General features: G+C 52.9%; 7 protein-coding genes across 7 annotated transcripts; 2 read left to right on the plus strand and 5 right to left on the minus strand.

The window, feature by feature from the left end:
* Position 1: 1 nt before the first annotated feature.
* Positions 2-1,265, minus strand: APUU_70145A (alpha/beta hydrolase; the record flags this gene model as incomplete). The annotated part of the gene is made up of 2 exons (XM_041694985.1): positions 2-1,125; positions 1,178-1,265. 2 exons carry the CDS (start codon positions 1,263-1,265, stop codon positions 2-4), a joined length of 1,212 nt encoding a protein of 403 aa, XP_041560761.1.
* A 1,110-nt stretch (positions 1,266-2,375) lies between these two features.
* APUU_70146A (NADH:flavin oxidoreductase/NADH oxidase) lies at positions 2,376-3,728 on the minus strand (the record flags this gene model as incomplete). The annotated part of the gene is made up of 2 exons (XM_041694986.1): positions 2,376-3,473; positions 3,558-3,728. The coding sequence occupies 2 exons, from the start codon at positions 3,726-3,728 to the stop codon at positions 2,376-2,378; spliced, it is 1,269 nt and encodes a 422-aa protein (XP_041560762.1).
* An 805-nt stretch (positions 3,729-4,533) lies between these two features.
* POX1 (fatty-acyl coenzyme A oxidase) lies at positions 4,534-6,769 on the minus strand (the record flags this gene model as incomplete). The annotated part of the gene is made up of 4 exons (XM_041694987.1): positions 4,534-5,214; positions 5,261-5,927; positions 5,975-6,348; positions 6,404-6,769. 4 exons carry the CDS (start codon positions 6,767-6,769, stop codon positions 4,534-4,536), a joined length of 2,088 nt encoding a protein of 695 aa, XP_041560763.1.
* A 1,261-nt stretch (positions 6,770-8,030) lies between these two features.
* Positions 8,031-8,864, minus strand: APUU_70148A (pectate lyase; the record flags this gene model as incomplete). Its single annotated transcript, XM_041694988.1, has 2 exons — positions 8,031-8,348; positions 8,427-8,864. The coding sequence occupies 2 exons, from the start codon at positions 8,862-8,864 to the stop codon at positions 8,031-8,033; spliced, it is 756 nt and encodes a 251-aa protein (XP_041560764.1).
* Positions 8,865-10,115: 1,251 nt separating this feature from the next.
* On the minus strand, positions 10,116-10,943 carry APUU_70149A (uncharacterized protein; the record flags this gene model as incomplete). Its single annotated transcript, XM_041694989.1, has 1 exon — positions 10,116-10,943. One exon carries the CDS (start codon positions 10,941-10,943, stop codon positions 10,116-10,118), a length of 828 nt encoding a protein of 275 aa, XP_041560765.1.
* A 700-nt stretch (positions 10,944-11,643) lies between these two features.
* APUU_70150S (NAD(P)-dependent alcohol dehydrogenase) lies at positions 11,644-13,049 on the plus strand (the record flags this gene model as incomplete). The annotated part of the gene is made up of 6 exons (XM_041694992.1): positions 11,644-11,845; positions 11,909-12,348; positions 12,406-12,702; positions 12,758-12,808; positions 12,860-12,931; positions 12,978-13,049. The coding sequence occupies 6 exons, from the start codon at positions 11,644-11,646 to the stop codon at positions 13,047-13,049; spliced, it is 1,134 nt and encodes a 377-aa protein (XP_041560766.1).
* A 172-nt stretch (positions 13,050-13,221) lies between these two features.
* On the plus strand, positions 13,222-14,852 carry APUU_70151S (aldehyde dehydrogenase family protein; the record flags this gene model as incomplete). Its single annotated transcript, XM_041694993.1, has 4 exons — positions 13,222-13,275; positions 13,322-13,391; positions 13,454-13,887; positions 13,953-14,852. 4 exons carry the CDS (start codon positions 13,222-13,224, stop codon positions 14,850-14,852), a joined length of 1,458 nt encoding a protein of 485 aa, XP_041560767.1.
* Between the last annotated feature and the right edge of the window lie 491 nt (positions 14,853-15,343).

Consider the following 15,343-nt stretch of genomic DNA (forward strand, 5'->3'; position numbering starts at 1 on the left):
TCTAACAACCCTCCAAAAACGTCGAAATCGCTCTCATCGAACGGCCCTGATAATACCCAAGAAACGCATCAAGCCCCGGCTGCACATGCGCCTCGCCAGGGGCAATCGCGAGAACAAAGTCCAATTCCTTGAGACGCCCAATCCCAGCATCCCCATCAACAACCACACTCTCGCACCCCAAGCAGTCCCTACCAAAGCCAACACAAGAATCAAACAGAACCTCCTCAGTCCCCGCCACCACAATCGCCCTTTTACATATCGCACCAGGGTTAAACAGCCCCTTCCACATCGCAACCGTGTCCGCGTCTTGCGGCTGCCAGAGGTTACTCCAGACCTCGCTCTCCGCAGGCTTAAAGAAGTCCCGCATCCACGGAACACGCTGGACGGGGACATAGTCGTGTTTCGACTCCGAGAGAGCCCGAGTCTGTTCCTCCGTCATGGTCACCCAGGGTGAAACGAGCATCGCAGCCTTGAACCTGCCGTTGTGCAGGTCGAGTGGTGGAGCGTATGGAGATGGGTTGGCAATATGAGCTAGCAGGCTCAGCGTTAGATGTCCTCCTGCGCTGTCGCCGCCAAGAACAAGGTTCTCTGGCTTGAGTGACTCTTTTTCGAGCAGATATCGCAGCCCGGCGATGGCCTGGACGAGTTGGCTTGGGTATGGGTGCTCGGGCGCGAGCGAGTACTCCAAGAACACGACCTGGGCTGCGTTACATGATTTCGCGCAGCGGAGAACAAAAGGGAGATGCCCGTCTTCGATGATCGGGTCGTGGTACCCGCCGCCGTGGATGTAGAAGAGCGTTGGTCCGCCCGGCTGTGCGGTACGGGGCGTGACGAAATGGAGCACGGGGCTGGGGATGTCGCTTCCTGGGCCGGTGTCAAGAGTTGCACCCCCACCTGCACCGTTTAGAGGAATGGCAACGGCTCTGTGCGGTAGTTTATACCAGCGACAGTACTTCTGGATCCTGGGCCCGGACAGGATACTCCGTGGGAGGGCCTGCTGCTTGAGTGAGAAGACGGTTGCGTGGGTCTTTAAGTATGCGAGCGAGAGCTTCTGGCGCAGCCCCAGTTGGGAGACTTCACGGGGCGATAGGAATAGTGAAGCTAGATTGCCCACGAACTGGATGACTGTGGGGTGGTTAGTTTTCTGGCGTTGGAATACTCAGGGGCTTCGGCGTACCCAGCACAGGAAGCCGCCAGAGCAGAGACAGCCATTCGAAGAGATCTAGTGGCTCGGCGACCACTGCAGTTGTTGGGAGGGCTACCATTGTGTCTGAATATAATTTGTCTATTGGAACAGTTCGATTGAAGCGCGAGGGGCAGTTTTACAGGCACTCCAGGCACTCCACATGAACCTCGGTTGACAAGACTCCGAGCGACGATCTGCATTTCATCAGGATTTTGTCTTCAGCCTTCTCGTAATTCCGATCAAAACTAACAGCTAATCTGCATTCATTACAAAGAGTGCAAGATTTGGGGTCCGCATATCAATTTAAAATTGGTACGTGCGTTGGTCTCCATCCCGTACGACAAGACAAATAAGCAACCACCATTCCCAAATTAACCCATTCCCAAACCACCACTAACCAGCTCGGAAAGCTTCATCATCACTAGGTTGCGGCTGACTCTTTCGGTGGGGATACCTGGTCTCCTCCGCATCTAGTGCAGCACCTGTACATTTCTATTAGCAGGTCCTCATCGATCAGCCAAGTAGAGCTCGACCAACGTACCTGTTGTAGTTGACTTGAACAGTAATGTTGCATGAGAAGCACCACCATCTGGAAAGCCAGTCCATCGTGACCGTCCTTGATTGCAAGTCTGTTAACGAAGCGGTATTGACCGGTGGCACGAGGTTGAATATGGACGTATACTAGGGTTACAGTATACTAGCACCGCAAAGATGATTTAGGCAGATAGCTATAAATTTCTCGGGGACCTAAGAGGTTATATGCGTATCGAGAGTAGCTCAGCCTCGTCCTCGGGCCTCACTGCCAAGCCTCGTTGGCTCAATTGTCTGCTTATATGCATAACTCAGACACGCTTACTGCTGCCATTCGTTGGGACCGTCGTAGCCTTGTGCTTTTGTATTACAGCCTCGTTGACAACACCAATCAGGCTGCTAATGTCGTAACCCTAGGCATACAGCCTCGCCCTGCTGAAATGCGTCCTTGAGCCATTGGACGCTTAGAATTCGGCGCTGGCGTAGACGACCCTTTCCAGGCCGGGAGACCGCAGCGTCCCTAAAAGCTATCCTGGATTGAGGAAAGATATTTGACACAAAATGTACACAATGGCCAGTCTAAACTCTCAGTTTGTAATCTATAATGCAAAGCAATCTTTATATTGTCTATCGTAAACATCAATCCGCTCTAGTCGTTCTACTCAAAAATGGACTGCTTATAAGCCTTAGGATCAATATAAGGCGTCCCTCCGCGCTTCGTGAATCCCCACCGGATCTGACTCGCCATCGAGATCTCGGTGTCAACATGCTGCGCGAACGTCCAAGCAAGACCAGGGTCCTTCTGGAATCCACGCCCAACAAGCGCAACATCCAGGCCGTCCTGCTCAAGCAGCTGGTTCGCCTGTCTGCCATTCGTGATAGCACCCACAGTCGCGACAAGAAGCTTATCACCAACAGCCTTCTTAATAGCAATAGCGAAAGGAGCCTGGAACGCCGGCCCAGACGTCACCTTCTGCTCAGCATGCACACCACCAGACGAAACATCAATCAGATCAACAGCACCCTGCTCCGCAAGCGCCTGCGCAAACTTCACCGAGTCCGCAAGCTTCCAGCTCTGCTCGGGCAGGTTCTCCTCGAGCCAATCCGTCGCCGACACACGCAGGAAAACAGGAGTATCGGGCCCAACAGCATCGCGGGTCGCCTGTGCAATCTCGAGCGGCAGACGAATCCTATTCTCAAAGGACCCTCCATACTCGTCATTGCGCGTATTCGCACTCGGCGACAGGAACGAACTCAACAAATACCCGTGCGCATTATGGATCTCAATAAAGTCCGCCCCGGCCTTGACAGCCCTCTTCACAGCGTCCACCCAACTGCTCTTAAACGCCTCGATATCACTTTTACTCATGGCCTTGGGAACAGGGAAACTCTCATGAAAGGGCACGTCGCTAGGCCCCACAACACCCTCAGGCCACCCGCCCACCTTCTCCGTCGCAATGACGCCCTGGCTCATCATCCAAGGCGCAATAGTCGACGCCTTGCGTCCGGCATGCGCAATCTGCACCCCGATCTTCTGGTTCTGCGAGTGCACGAAGTCGATCACGCGCTTCATCGGCGCGATCTGGCTGTCCTTCCACAGACCGACGTCCTGCGGCGTGATGCGCCCTTCCGGCGTCACGGCGGTAGCTTCAACCATCATGAGCCCTGGTCCGCGCTGCGCGATTCCGCCCAGGTGTGCGATGTGGTAGTCTGTCATGTGTCCGTCTTCAGCGGAGTATTGGCACAGGGGTGCGAGCTATCACCGTCAGTCAGTTCCTGAATTATCCTATCATTCCACGAGTGGGGTTGCGTATTCTATAAATGAAGGAATGGGACATACACCAAGTCTATTCTGGAACGTCACCCCGCGCACCGTCAACGGCGTATACAGCTTCGGGATGGCATTGCCGCTCGTCTGCGGGTTCGCGGCTGTGCCTGCAGCGGGGGACTGCGCGGGTGTGAAGTATGGGATGCCCTCAGCGGGGGCGATATCGACGTCTGGGACGGCCATTGCGGTTCACTCTATCTGATGCGTACTTAGGCTTTGACAGGAGCGGTGAATTGGTTGCACTAGATACATCCTGGCCAGCCAGGAACAGGACATGCTTAAATACCCATGTACCGTACAGGAGTAGAAACACCTCGAAGATCCACTTGCTTTGAAATCTGGGTGGAGCGGTGGCCGTTGTATACACCGATGACTAATGACTGAGCGCGTATGTTGTTCGACTTGGATATTGGCAGATACACGACAGGCTGTTCACTGAGATATGAGAGATGATGGAGTAATAGGATGATGGAGTGATGGAGGAGTATATGTATATAAATCTTGTCTCTGTATGATGTGATGATTATGCTTACGGTCCGAGTTATGCGGCATATTGGGAGTAATGCACTGTATAAAGAAAGATCTGACTGTGAGTCGGCTCAATGTTGGCCGAATGTCTCCGAGTCTAGCCTGTTTGGGTATTGTGCTGCCTTACAGGTCAGGCAGAGATCAGATAACAGTGATCAGGCCATGTTCAGTGTCTCTAGCGACATGGAAGGATTGAATATTGGATTATTGTTCGGGTTTTATCTTGCTTTTGCTGTCGTGGTATTAGCATAAACGTGGTACAATTGATTTTGGTTGTTTATTAGATAGACTGGTTAGTACTGCCGAGCAAATATATAATTGCCACTCAAACCATTTACGGCAGGTTAAACCAAAAAATAACTTAATAAATGCAGTTGATGTAAAGATTCATCTATTATCTCATTTAATCTAACATCTATGCAAAACAGTAAATAAAACACCATAGAAGAAATTAAGGAGACTATAGCTTGCTCTTCGGAACCGCATTCTTCAATACATTCTCGTTCCAGGGATACGGATCAAACACCAGATCGTTAACCGGGTTCTCCTGGCTCGCCCTCCGGAACAGATCCGGATAGACGTTGCCATCTGATCGGCCCAGACTGCTGTCTAGCTGCCAGTCCGGAATCTGCCAAGCATCAACTAACCGCACGGCATGCGGGCGGATCTGGTCGAGCAGCTTCATCACCTCGTTTGTCTGGGTGAGGCCGATCTGGCGGACTGTGACGGCGGCGGAGGAGAAGAATTCTGATGATTCGCGTTCTAGGGTGTTCAGGGAGTACAAGCGGAAGAGGCTGCGCATGAGACCGGCAGTCTCGGGGTCCAGAGAGGAGGTGAGCTCGGGAGATGTGACTGCCTCGTAGAAGTTCCTGACGACGAGGTACTGAGAGAGGGCGGTGGAGAGACGCCAGAAGTTGACGAGGAGGCTGTTCCACGAGCGCTTCTCGACGTCGCGCTGCTTGAGGGTTTCGAATGTGAGGTGAGCCGTGCGCCAGGCGAAAGCGGCGACGATGTCGCTGTCGTTGCCGAGGATATCGAAAGAGGCACCCTTTTCGCGGCGGGCGAGGTAAGCTTGTAGAATGCGGGAGGTGTCGTTTCCGGTGCCTTTGCCGGCGAGTACGGCACGGGCGGATTTAAGGAGCTGAATTGTCAGTAATGCGTCTTGTAACGGGGCGCGGGTAGCTTACATATCGTGCAACTTGTTGAGTCAACATGTAGTTGTCACCTTCCCAGGTCAGCGTGGGCAGGTAATCAGCATACCACGGGCCAATGCCGCTGTAGTTACTGTACCCGTGACCACCACAAGCACGGCGGCACACTTCAAGACCCTCTCCGGCAGAGGTACTAGCCAATGCCTTAAGACCGCACGAGGTGGCGTGAAGGTCGGCGAGAAGGTCGGAGCCAGCCCGAAGCTCTTCCGGACCAGCACCGCGCTTCTCCTGGTCTGCCTGGGAGGCACTGTTCATTCTCTTCTGGTTTTCCTGGTAGAGGCGCATCATGCCGCGACCGGTGAAGTGCAGAGCGTACATAGTCGCCAGCAATGGGAGCAGACGGATCTGGACCATCTTGTAGTTGAGGACCTGGTTCTCCTCGGCGCCGGCCTTGGCATCCCGGTCCTGGAACTGTCTTCGCACAGCACAGTAGCGGATGGCAATGGTCACACCACGAGCCAACACACCACCGGCCTGCAGGACAATGTTCGAGCGCACCCATGTCATGGTTCCATACATGAGCGTGGGCGAAGCGGGCCTCAAGTACTTATTTGAGGCCTTGTCAACCTGGGCGAAGCGGGCCAGCATGTTGATGTGGGGGATCTTCAGCTTGTTGAAGAGGAGGAATCCGTTGTCCATGGTGCTGCGCCTGTTAGTCCAGTTTCATATTCGTTTGTCCGGGGTACTCACTTGTAACCAAACTTTGGCCCAATGTCACCGACGTAGACATTCTCCAGTGGCTGGTGGGTTTCCAGGTCACGGATCTGAACAACGAACGGGTGAGGGCCGTAGTTCTTGCCAGCAATGAACAACTGCGCCATCACCACAGCATGGTTTGCCGTCCGTCCCAGCGATCCGATCCACCACTTCGACGCGGTCAAGCTCGGAGAGTGGATAACGAAGGTCTGGTCTGAGGGGTCCCAGGTAGCGGTTGTTTCCAGCCCCCGTACGTTCGATCCGTGACCCAATTCTGTTTGTGCGTAGCATCCGATGATCTCGTAGTTCGCGGCTCTCTCGTAGAAAAGTTTGCGTTGTTCCGGGTTACTTTGTTCCCGTAGGGTCACCTATGACGCCCAAGTTAGCTAGCGATCAGGAACAAGATACAGCGAATGAGCATACCAAGAACATGGAAGCGTGAAGGCCGTAGGGAGTCGGCTCAGCGACCAGGTCGTTCGCAACATAGTATTCCGCCTCCGTCCAGTTATGGACCTTGCTCAGCTGCTGCAGGCGCTTTCCGCGGGCAAGGGCAAGCTGGATCCTTTCGGTCCGCCCGAGGACGTGGTTGCGGGACTTGTCGAATACTTTCTCCGACTTGAGCAGGGAGAGGATCTCATCTTGCTTCTGCAGCGCCTGCTTCGTGTGCAGCAGCTCGCCCAGCTTCTCGACGTCGACTTTTGACTGGGCACGCTCCTGGGCGAGCAACTGCGTTCCCTGCGGTTCGGCGGGCTTTAGAGCCTGGACCCAGGCTGGGGGAGGACTCGGCATCGTGACGGGTGGCGGGGGATGAGGCAAGAAAGGGAGAAGTGTAGCAGAAATCGAGTGATAAAACAAAACCGAGGGAGAAGAAAGTAATAAATACGCGGGTTGCCCCAGAAAGTGCAGACTCCACGGGCAGAAGGTGAGATGGCGGCGAGACCGGAGAGTCCGTTGTGTCACTGATCTGGCCCGAGGGTAATCCCAATCGGGCAATTGCCGAGGCAGACTGGCGGCGGCCTTGGTGCCTTAACCCAGACATCAGCTCCTTCACTCATCACTAATCACTGCGGAGTACTCCGGACGGTGTAACTACTTTCGCTCATTACGAAGGGGGCTGCCGGAGAGCAAAGTCGGCTTGTTACCGTCGTCGGAAAACCCTGAGCCGAGTGACCTTCATCGCCCGACGCACGATGGATTTAGTGTGCGACGGACTGCCCTCCCTTTGGCCGAAGATGGCAGTTGATGAGCCGGTGCCCTGTTATCTTAACGATCAGTGCTGATCCAGGCTGTCTGGTGTTTTCACGTGGTTCTTGCCAGCTCATGCCGTCCTGCTCGGGGCGGTAGAGTCGGGTTCTTCTCTCGGAAGATCTGTCTCTTGGGAGATTGCCCGAACCACAGCGCACAATCACATGCAATCAGATAGCAAACCATGCCCTGATTTTGTGGGAGCTCCAGCTCTTTTATCCTCTGAAAGAACCCCTTTGGCCTCGCTATTCGGTTCCCCGAGGCAGCTGGACATTGAATTATCGGAATAACGCGGGACCCCTGATCCCTCTTCAGTCTTGAGAGCCTCAACCACCGTGAATTTGGTGAAGTGACCGTGATTCTCCGATCAATTATCGAAATTGCGACACCCAGCCGACCTGGTCGACAATGCCTTCCCTTCGCCTGGTTCGCAAAAGTGAGCTTCCACATGCTTTAGCGAGATGTGGGTTGATACCTGAGCTGGGATATCCACATCAGACAATATCGGAGTCCACCCGAACGTAATCAGCCTTATTCTCATATCCCTTATTAGCTGGGCTTGTGATCCACCAAATACGGTTAATCTTGCGACTCTTCAGCGCATGCTCTTTGGCTTTTAATAGCTCGGTAACCGCCATCGCCTAGGCGAGCATGTCCAGTGAGTTCTGCTTCAGGGATGAGCGAGACTACATGTTCTTTGGAACAGTCATTGAAATGAAACATTGATAAAGTACAGTTCAAGCTCATTTTGATCATATATACACTTTCTCAAATACGTCCACCGAATTCAAATCCGACCTGAGCACTACTCACAAGCCGGCAGCTCCTCGAAAACACATGCATCGGTAGGATCAGTCGATGTCTCCTCAGGCTCACCACCATCGGCGTCAGCATCGTACGTGGTGCAAATGGCACTGACGTCCGACGCGCAGTTGGAGCCGTCGATGGTTACGACGTCGCCAAAGTTGGCGTTGGCACCGGCAATGGTCAGCCCGTCTACGGCAATAACGTTGCTGATTGTTGCAGAGCGCTGGATGTCGCCGCAGGTTCCGCAGGAGCGGTACAGCTTGCCAAAGTCGTAGACCGTGAAGCCGTCGATTATGACCTCGCCGGCGGAGTTTTGCTATCACACATCAGCACGGTGAAGCGTACAACGTAAAGCAGTCGAACAACATGAGTAGGCGAGGTAGAGTAGACATACCTGAATAACCTTGTCCTCCGCACCCTGCGCTCCACCGCCGATGATATTATACGGCCCAGTCCCTGGGTCCTTCAAGGACAGCGCGTCCTCGCAAACCTTCTCCCACCAAACATTCTCAATCGTGCAGGCACCGAGACAGTAAACCCCCTCTATCTGGTCAGGCCCGATAATAGCATTGCGAAGGGTTCCGCCCTCTTGGACAATGAAGACGGTGTCGGACTCCCCGCCTTCTTCCTGATTAGTGCATTCGACGCCGCGGCCGAAGGTCTGGAGCTCGCCGTCGTAGGTCTCGCCGGCAGCAATCTCGTATGGCTCATCGAAGGTAACGCTACCGGTTGAGGCAGGGAGAGGGAATGTAAACCGCTTTGCCAACTTGGGGGCAGCGAGGGCAGTTGTTGCCAGAAGAGGAAGGACGAGTATCTTAGAAAGGACGGGCATGGTGATGGTATAGTATAAGCAGTAATTAGTTCAGGTCATTCAAGTACTGCTGAAGCCATCGAGCCCACAACCGGCTGGAATGGGCCCTTTATACCCTTCACACCCTGGCCAGATACGAGCAACATCAAGTATACTTCGTATAAGCACCACACCACCTCACAGGCGTCATGACCCCCACTTGGCGTTTCACTTCATCGACGATCCCAAACAATATCCCATCCATCCACTGCCCCCGGATACACCGGCGCTCGAGTGAACGAAAGCAAGAAAACCCCCGCCCCCTCCCCTGCCAAGTTCAAACAGCCACAGGGACCGCCGATCAGTCCTTGCAACCGAAAAGCCTAAACATGGCGGCCGCTTGGCACTTTATCTCCGCCGCGCCGAGATGGCGATCTCTGGTCTTGGACCGGTGCTATTCGCGGAAGTTCTGGAATCCCCCGCTGTCATTTCTTCACGGCGTTTGATGTTCCGGCGGGGGAGAACTGGAGTATTACAGCATCGTGGGACAAGGGGCTGGTCCATGCGGTTTGATCTTTGGTTTCTTGCGGAGAAATTGAGGGATCGCTACGAAGGACACTATCTTTAGCCATTCCCGGTTGCTTCTCTAACACTCTCGCGGACAGCTGGTGCATATATCGCAGGGTGTGGACTTGGGGTTTCTTCGGAATTTGGTATATAATGAAGACACAGCGTAGTGTGATCACCGCAGAGAAAGTTACTGGCAGTGGTGGGTTATAGTTTACAGACATTTGGTTGAAAAGTGACTGCTTTGCGTCCTATAATCATACATAAATTCCGGAGCATAAGCAGGGTGCTGCATCAAATAGTGCACTGCGAGGCGTGAAACATTATTTATGGCAGTTTATCTCCGCGGCCAATCTAGGGCATTCCGTATTTGGTGATGATACGTGGAAGATACATACATCAGCCTCTTCCACAGTAACCGCAGATCAGAACTGGTGGCGTGCGGGGAAGCTGGAGACAGCTGGAGCATTGTACAGATGCCAAGTTGTAAGCAAGGCAGTGCAGGATTTGATGCTAACTAAGATGGCACAGATCTACGGTAGTAGGGTTGTATTCAGGAGAATGCTACTTCCCATTTTACTTTCTTTATGCTGTACTTTCAAGTATATCAAATGTATTTCATGAAATGTATGACTATGTTAACCGAAGCCCTAAATCGGGTACACAACGATGAAGAGAATAGCCAGACATATATATATATTCACACATAAGCAACAAGCTACCAACTCAAGGCTTGATCCAAATGGCAGCATACCGGTCACCAGAAGGAGTGTCATACCCACTCAGAACATCAATGACATACCCATCAGCCTTGAACTGATCGAAATTCTTCTGGAAACCCGCCGAATCCATTCCACTGCGAGCCTCCCAAGCCCCCGAAGTCGAGTTATCCCAGACACCAGCATAGTACACAGTATCCTTAACCGCATACCCAGTGACATCCGTAAGCCGATACCCATCCTTCAGATACTCATCAAACCTCTTCTGAAACCCGTCCGAAGACATATCCGCCCACGACGCCCACGCAACATCCTCATCCCCAGTCTTCTCCCAGATCGCAGCATAGCGCCCCTCCCCCTTAACCTCATACCCACTGGCATGCACAAGCCTATACCCCTCCTTATCCACATACTGCGCAAAGTACTTCTTCAACCCCGCCTCATCCAACCCATGCCTCGCCACCCAAGGCCCAGAGGGCGTCTTATCCCAGACAGCGGCATAATAAGTCTCCCCACCAACATTATACCCATTCACCTGCCGCAGCCGATACCCGTCAGCAACATACTTGTCGAATTTCTGCTGGTACGCAGCGGCGGTCATGCGCGTGTGCGACCACCACGCAACCCCGGCGTCGTTCTTCTCGAAGATCGCGGCGTAGTTGGCCTCCCCGTCGCGCTGGTATCCGCTCACGCTGTTGACTTTGTACCCCTGGCTGAGGTAGTGGTCGAAGGTGGTTTGGTAGTCGGCGGTGTTCAGGCGGTAGTGCGCGTGCCATTCGGGGACTTTGGCGAAGACGGCGGAGGCGAGTGCCGTGGCTAGGAGGAGGAATTTCATTGTAGAGGTTATGAAGATAGTATTATGGAATGAGTGATGGTGGAACTCTATGGTCAAGAATATATGGGCAGGACCGTGTTTATATACCCCTTCTTCGTGAGGATATCCAGCTCGACCCTGGACTAATAATAACAACATGTTCCTGTTGGGTGGATGTACCTGCAGCTCCGTGGTGCAATCTCGCTGTCTTTACCTTAAACAGGTCTAGGGGGTCGGAAATATGATCCTCTCCCATCGTCACAACCTAAATTAAGCTAAAAAAAGCCTGAATACGAGCGGCTGCATGTTCGGTAATCTCCCACTCGTAAAACTGGGTTATTCTATTCGTCGAGGTGGAAAGGAGGCGTGCTGAGGGGGAATACGAGGTCAGGTCAGGCACCGCCTCAGAGAACTCCGAGGGCGGTTCAAGGTGGATGGGTGTCGATGTCAGGAATGATCTCGCAATTAGATGCTTTCACCTTCTGGGACTAAGGCGTATATGAAAGTAATAGAACAGGATATCGTCGCTGTAAAGCGGAAAGATTCCGAGACTCCAACAGGCAGCCCGGGGAGTTAGGGAGTCTCGGTAAAGCAAGAAACTCGGTTGTTGAGAAATCCCAATCGTCTTTGTCGGGGTAGATTAAAACATTGAATATAATTTAATAGAAGTAGCTTGAGGATTGATACTACGAAGAAAAAGACATCGATATCCACCGTCAAAATGCAGCTGAACTGTCGCGCCATTGTATCCTACGAGCCCATGTCCAACGAATCCTGGAACGCAAAGCTCCAGGATGTATCCATCCGGGACATCAGACCAGACGAATGTCTGGTGGAGGTGGTGGCTAGTGGAATCTGCCATACCGATCTGGGCATCGCATCGCGACCAGGCTCTGTTTTCCCTAGAGTCTTAGGGCACGAAGGTACATATCTGGATACTCTATTCCCAAGAAATCAGTTCGTAATTGGGCTGACTTGTTTGTAAGGTGCTGGGTATATACGAAAGATCGGGTCCGAGCTTTGTGCAGCAGAAACGAACCTGAAAGAAGGAGATCCCGTCCTCCTCTCCATCGCATTCTGCGGATCCTGTCCAAGTTGCAGATCCGGACACCCGTCGTACTGCTACGATGCATACGAGTTGAACTTTGCCCACCCAGGCAGCCACACCTACACGCAGGACCCTTCACTCCCCGTGGTTGGCGGGTTTTTCGGACAATCGAGCCTCGGAAACCTTGCAGTGGTAAATGCAAGCTGCATTGTCAACCTATCTGGGATCGTCCAATCACGAGAGGAACTGCAGTTGTTCGCTCCGCTGGGCTGCGGATTCCAGACTGGGGCTGGGACCGTGTCGAAGCTGGGAAAGGCGCAGCCGGAGGATGATGTTGCTATTATTGGGCTTGGTGGAGTTGGACTTGCGGGCGTTATGGTGAGTGGCCACTAACTATCTTACTATTGTGATATCGGAAAGATACTGAGGACGTAGGCCGCAAAAATTATCGGCTGTCGACGCATCATCGCTGTCGACCGTATCCCAGAACGCCTGGCTCTGGCGGCGGAACTGGGTGCTACTCATGTAGTTCATACAGGCGAACTAGCTACAAGTCTTCCAGATGCTGTGAGATTGGCAACAGACGGAATAGGGCCCAGCCTTACTATCGACACCACCGGGGCACTTCCGATTATCAAGGAAGCGTTGGAGATGACCAGCGTGCTTGGCAGGATGATCCTATTAGGAATGTCAAAGGACTCTCTTGAGATCGATATGACGAAATTTAAACTGGTGAGTCACTGTATTATGTTGGTGACATTGGTGTCTAACCGTGGACTATATAAAGGCCGGAAGGTCTCTCCTTGGAAGCGTGCAAGGGGACGCCATTCCGTCGAAGGTCAGTTTATCATCTAATTGCCTGTACCTTTTATGCTGACGTGCTCTAAAGTACATACCGCAAATGATCGCGTGGTATCGAGAGGGCAAGTTCCCCATTGAAAAGCTGGTCCGCTTCTACAAGGTAATTGAGCCACTGTGTAGTTAGGGTACAACTGACAACTGCATAGCCGGAGGACCACGCGGTGGCTGTACAGGACATGAAAGCAGGGACGGCGGTGAAGCCTATAATACTCTGGTAGACTCAATTGATTATTAGTCTGTTTATTGTGACGTAAATTGTGTAACTGTTTTCCCATTGCCGGAGTTAAGCTTATCTCCCCGCTGCAGAATGTGCCCCGCATACCACAATCATTCATATTTATTTATCCTGCTGTAAACAACTCTCCATCCCTTGAACCAAAATCCACAAAGATGACCTCTCAAGCCCCCACCGAGATAGAAACGCGCCTGTTTATCAACGGCCAGGTAGGTGCCCTGACCCGGCAGTTAATACATGGTCTGATCAGCTCAGTTTCGCCCTGCTTCAGATGCAGCTACATTCCCTTTAAACTCGCCTACAACACTGGAACAGGTAGCTCTAGGTACGTTATTCCGTCAAGCAGGTTACTCCCATCCACCAGGTAGCTTTCTGATCACCGCGCAGTCCCCGAAGCCTCAGTCGAAGATACAAACGACGCAGTCGCAGCAGCCAAGGCAGCATTCCCAGCATGGTCCGCCCTCTCACCCCACGACCGCGGGGCCTACATGACCAAGCTCGGCGACCTGATGCTCGAATCCGAAGCCGAACTCGCGCATCTCGAGGCCATCTCCATGGGCCGGCCCATCTCTGGCTACTGGGATGCAAAAGCCGCAGTTAAGAAACTGCAATATTTCGCCTCCTGCGGCTGGAACGGCCAGGGCCAGACAAGTCTCAACACACCAGGCTTCGTCAATATGACCCTGCGCCAGCCATTCGGTGTCGTCGCGGTTATTATCCCATGGAACGTTCCGGTCTACTTCTTCATCAATAAAGTCGCCCCGGCCCTTGCAGCAGGAAATACCGTGGTCGTCAAGAGTAGCGAGAAAGCCCCACTAACTGTATGTTAAACATCTCCTGCCCGCCTCTCAAAGTCTGCCTTGTATGTTGTACTGATTCCGTGCAGTCCGCAAAACTCGCACACCTAATCCAGCGCGCCGGGTTCCCACCAGGAGTCATCAACGTCCTCTCCGGGCACGGCCACATCTCCGGAACCACGCTCGCGCACCACATGGACGTACGCCTATTCACATTCACAGGCTCCGGGCGCACAGGCCGTCTAATCCAACAAGCAGCAGCCAAGTCGAACCTCAAGAACGTGATCTTCGAACTCGGCGGGAAATCACCAACCGTTGTCTTCGGCGATGCAGACCTCGAAAAGGCAGCACGGGAGTCCGCGTATAGTATCCAGTGGAACAGCGGGCAGGTATGCATGGCGAACTCGCGGGTTTACGTGCATGAATCTGTGGCGGGGAAGTTCGTCGAGCTGTTTAAGCAGAATCTGCAGAGGATTCGGATTGGGGACCCGACTGACCCTGAGACGAATCATGGACCGCAGGCGGATGCAGTGCAGTTTGAGACTGTGAAGCGGTATATCGAGATGGGGAAGCAGACGGGGCAACTTGCGCTCGGTGGAGGACAGGATCTAGAGACGAAGGGCTATTTTATCCCGCCGGTCGTATTCACAGACACGCCGGAGGATGCGCAGATCATGAAGGACGAGATATTTGGGCCTGTGGTGAACATCAATACATTCGAGACCGAGGCGGAGGTTGTTCAGAAGGTCAATGCTACCGAGTTCGGGCTATACGCTGCTGTGTATACGCGCGATGTGAGTCGGGCTATGCGGCTGGCTACGTCGATGGAGGCTGGGACTGTCGGTGTCAACTGTACAAGTCCGAGCGGTGCGTTTGATCTTCCCTTTGGAGGATACAAGGCGAGTGGAATTGGGAGGGAGGGGATTCACCACAGTTTGGATAATTACCTTGAGACGAAGACGGTGCTGCTGAAGGTTGACGAGGCGTAGTTAGGCTTATTGTATACTGAAGTTAGTATAGTGATGTCTGATACAGTCATTATGTATTTCTTCCTGCATGGATTCATCCCTCGGTCGTTACAATCTAGTTTCGGGTGGCATGGTACCTATCCTACCACTCCCAAGTTCCAGAATGTAACAGTTCTCCTCACGCATACATAACAGCACTGGCACCCTTGTCCACCCAGTCTGTGATGTCAGAGGCAGTTGGAGCAAGCAGCAACCCCAGTCAAGTTGGTACCCCGCGTCGATCAATTGAACCTTCCTGGACGCCAAAGTGCACTAGGGCAACTTGAAATGCAACATTACAGACGCATTGTACCGGCTGGAACATTGACTGCCCGTACAAGGAATCTACAACGTAGCCTGGGTGAGTCTAACGCCTACGATGATACCTTATCCTTGCCCAACCAGCTTGTTGTAGACCTGGAGGCTGGGGATATTGCGTTTTATAATAAAATATCATGCATCGGGGGTATGAT

The sequence above is a fragment of the Aspergillus puulaauensis genome, chromosome 7, assembly GCF_016861865.1.
Source record: "Aspergillus puulaauensis MK2 DNA, chromosome 7, nearly complete sequence".
Taxonomy (NCBI): domain Eukaryota; kingdom Fungi; phylum Ascomycota; class Eurotiomycetes; order Eurotiales; family Aspergillaceae; genus Aspergillus; species Aspergillus puulaauensis.